The sequence below is a fragment of the Hevea brasiliensis genome, unplaced genomic scaffold (assembly GCF_030052815.1).
Source record: "Hevea brasiliensis isolate MT/VB/25A 57/8 unplaced genomic scaffold, ASM3005281v1 Scaf413, whole genome shotgun sequence".
NCBI classification, from domain to species: Eukaryota; Viridiplantae; Streptophyta; class Magnoliopsida; order Malpighiales; family Euphorbiaceae; genus Hevea; species Hevea brasiliensis.
Genome location: NW_026614933.1, coordinates 1 through 2,657, shown reverse-complemented (window position 1 = coordinate 2,657; position 2,657 = coordinate 1). Strand labels below are relative to the sequence as shown.

Sequence of the window (2,657 nt, the reverse complement as noted above, 5' to 3'; positions counted from 1 at the left end):
CGATTTGCAAGCGTTCGTGTTAGATTCGGTTCACGTGTGAGAGCCCACACAGAAGGAATGAGATATTATTGAGTGTGGAAGATGTCAAGATTTATCTTGTAAAAGAGCAGCTGCAAAGGGCAGAAATGTCTCAAAACACCAGAGAGGAATGGATTACATGTACAGTGTCCTTAAGTTTGCTCAATCTCTTTTCTTTATTTACTAGCTCTGGTTCTGTGCCTAAATGGAAAAAAAGTGGGGAAAGGGAAATCCAAGAACCTGCCTCCAGGGCCTTCTGGGATAACACTTTAAATATTTGACCTGGAACCGTGCCCCATCAAAAATTCAAGTAAGAGCTGTTGAAAGCAAGATCAAACAAGCGAAGACTAGAACTGAAACGGTGGTGATATAGTCGCCGCTGCGCAGATGACACCAAGAATCACGTGACGCCAACTTTTGTGATCGTAAGTGTTCGATGTGTTAATTGTTACACCAGTGGATGTAACATTTGCATCGGCCAGTTTAGCTCCGTACTGGCGTATTAGGCGCCTTTGCTCACGAAATGATGACCACTAAGCGGAATCACGCATAGAGCAGCCCCTGTTACGGCGAAAATGCATTGATCAAAACGATAAGGTAACGTAAAATTTAAGGTGCATTTAATTTTAACCTGTCGGCATATTTTACTACAGCGATAAATATCGAATAACATTTCACGAATTTCATTCTAATCGTGAATCAATGAATATGATGAATCCATTGTACATATAATAGATTTTACTGGGCCAATTTCTTGGTAAATATTTGAGCATTTAAAGACGCCAGAATTGGAATTTTAACGGTCAATTTTAGAAATTTAACTCTAATACTAATAGAGACAGAATTTAATATTATTGTTATTGAATTATTATTTTACTTTGAAATATGATCACCTTCAAAATCTCTTTATTTATATTTTAGAATTGAGAGCTATTGCTTTTTTTTTTAAATGACTTATATAATCTACTTTTTAAATATATAACTCGCTTAAGACTTAATATATAATAAAATGACAAAATCAATTCGTAAAGCACATAGTTAAAATTCTTCTTTTTTAGTAAAAATAAAAAGTGGATCATATTAATTCATCCTATGTGAATGTTCACTAGGAGTATTAGAAGATGATGCGACAGCTAAGGTGCAAGGGGAGAATCAGTCGCAGTGAATTTTACGTCACTATCTCTCCAGCAAGTGTTATTTAAATATGGTTGGGAACCTCATGCTGTCACGAGACCTTTTGTATTCATAAAGTAAAGAAGGGCGAATTTTCAAGCCATAGGAAGACTTCAGTGCTGGCAGGAAGCGGAACTGTAGTAGACTTTCTGCTTTCTTGAAATGTGTTGATCCACAAGGTGATCAAAGAAGAACATGTTAAAGACTTGGGGATTGAGTTTGATAGAGATGGGCCAGTGCCTGGTAAGTGGAGAGGATTGAAGCACAAACTGTTAGTAAGGCCAAGGACTCCTAGACACATTGTTGGAATTCTGAAGGTGACGGAAAAGATTAAAGAGGATTCATATGAAAAAACTATCATAATCATAATGGTAAGCTTACTAACAGCAACTTAATCCCACCCCTACATTGAGGTTATGGATTAAAATCACACTTCAAAAAAAAAAAAAAAAAAAAAATATATATATATATATATATATATATATATATATATATATATATACTTAAAAAGTTTGGAAAACAATTTGTAATATTTTAGGAGTTTTAGAATAAATATGGAAATTTTGATTCAAAATAAGCTTAATATATTTTTTCATAAATATATTTTGGTTAAATATTTTTATTAACTTAAGCAATTTTAACAATAATGTCAAACAGAAGTTTAATAAATTCTAAATTATAATATTTTAGTTATGACTCAGCTACATAGTCTTTTTCTCTATTGTGGTTGCCTTTTTGCACAATAATTATGTTATATAAATCATGAAGTGAAGATGATTTCTTAAGAAGGAAGCACTTAGTTAAGTACATTTTGGATTAAAATTTATTAATTTTGTTTTCGTTTGATGTTGAAGGAAATGTTTACTGGGTCAGACAGTACAAGCACAATAGTAGAATGGGCCATGGCAGAGTTACTTCGCAAACCTGAAGCCATGAGAAAGGTTAAAGAAGAACTCAATGAAGTAGTTGGAGTAAATAGAAATGTTGAAGAGATTGACATAGAGAAGCTGCCATATTTGCAAGCTGTTTTAAAGGAAACACTTCGGCTCCATCCTCCAATTCCTTTACTCATTCCGAGAAATACAATGCATGATACAGATTTCATGGGGTACCACATACCCAAAGATACTCAAGTTCTTGTGAATGTATGGGCAATAGGAAGAGACCCAGATTCTTGGAAAGATCCATTATCCTTCAAGCCTGAGAGATTTCTTGGTTCAAGCATTGACTACAAAGGGCAAAATTTTGAGCTAATTCCATTTGGATCAGGGAGACGGATTTGTGTAGGTATGGTATTGGCTCAACGAATAGTTCTCCTTGGTCTTGCATCTTTAATTCAATGTTTTGACTGGGAGCTTGTCAAAGGTTCAATTCCAGAAACCTTAGATATGAGAGAAAACATTGGGATGACAGTGAGAAAGTTTGTGCCTTTGAATGTCATACCCAAGAGACGTCTAAGGACCATG

General features: G+C 34.6%; 1 protein-coding gene across 1 annotated transcript; it reads left to right on the top strand.

The window, feature by feature from the left end:
- Positions 1–1,553: 1,553 nt before the first annotated feature.
- LOC131177343 (iridoid oxidase-like) lies at positions 1,554–2,654 on the top strand (the record flags this gene model as incomplete). The annotated part of the gene is made up of 2 exons (XM_058142313.1): positions 1,554–1,562; positions 2,046–2,654. Coding segments are annotated over exons 1-2 (612 nt in total), but the record flags the coding sequence as incomplete, so codon positions are not given.
- Positions 2,655–2,657: the final 3 nt, after the last annotated feature.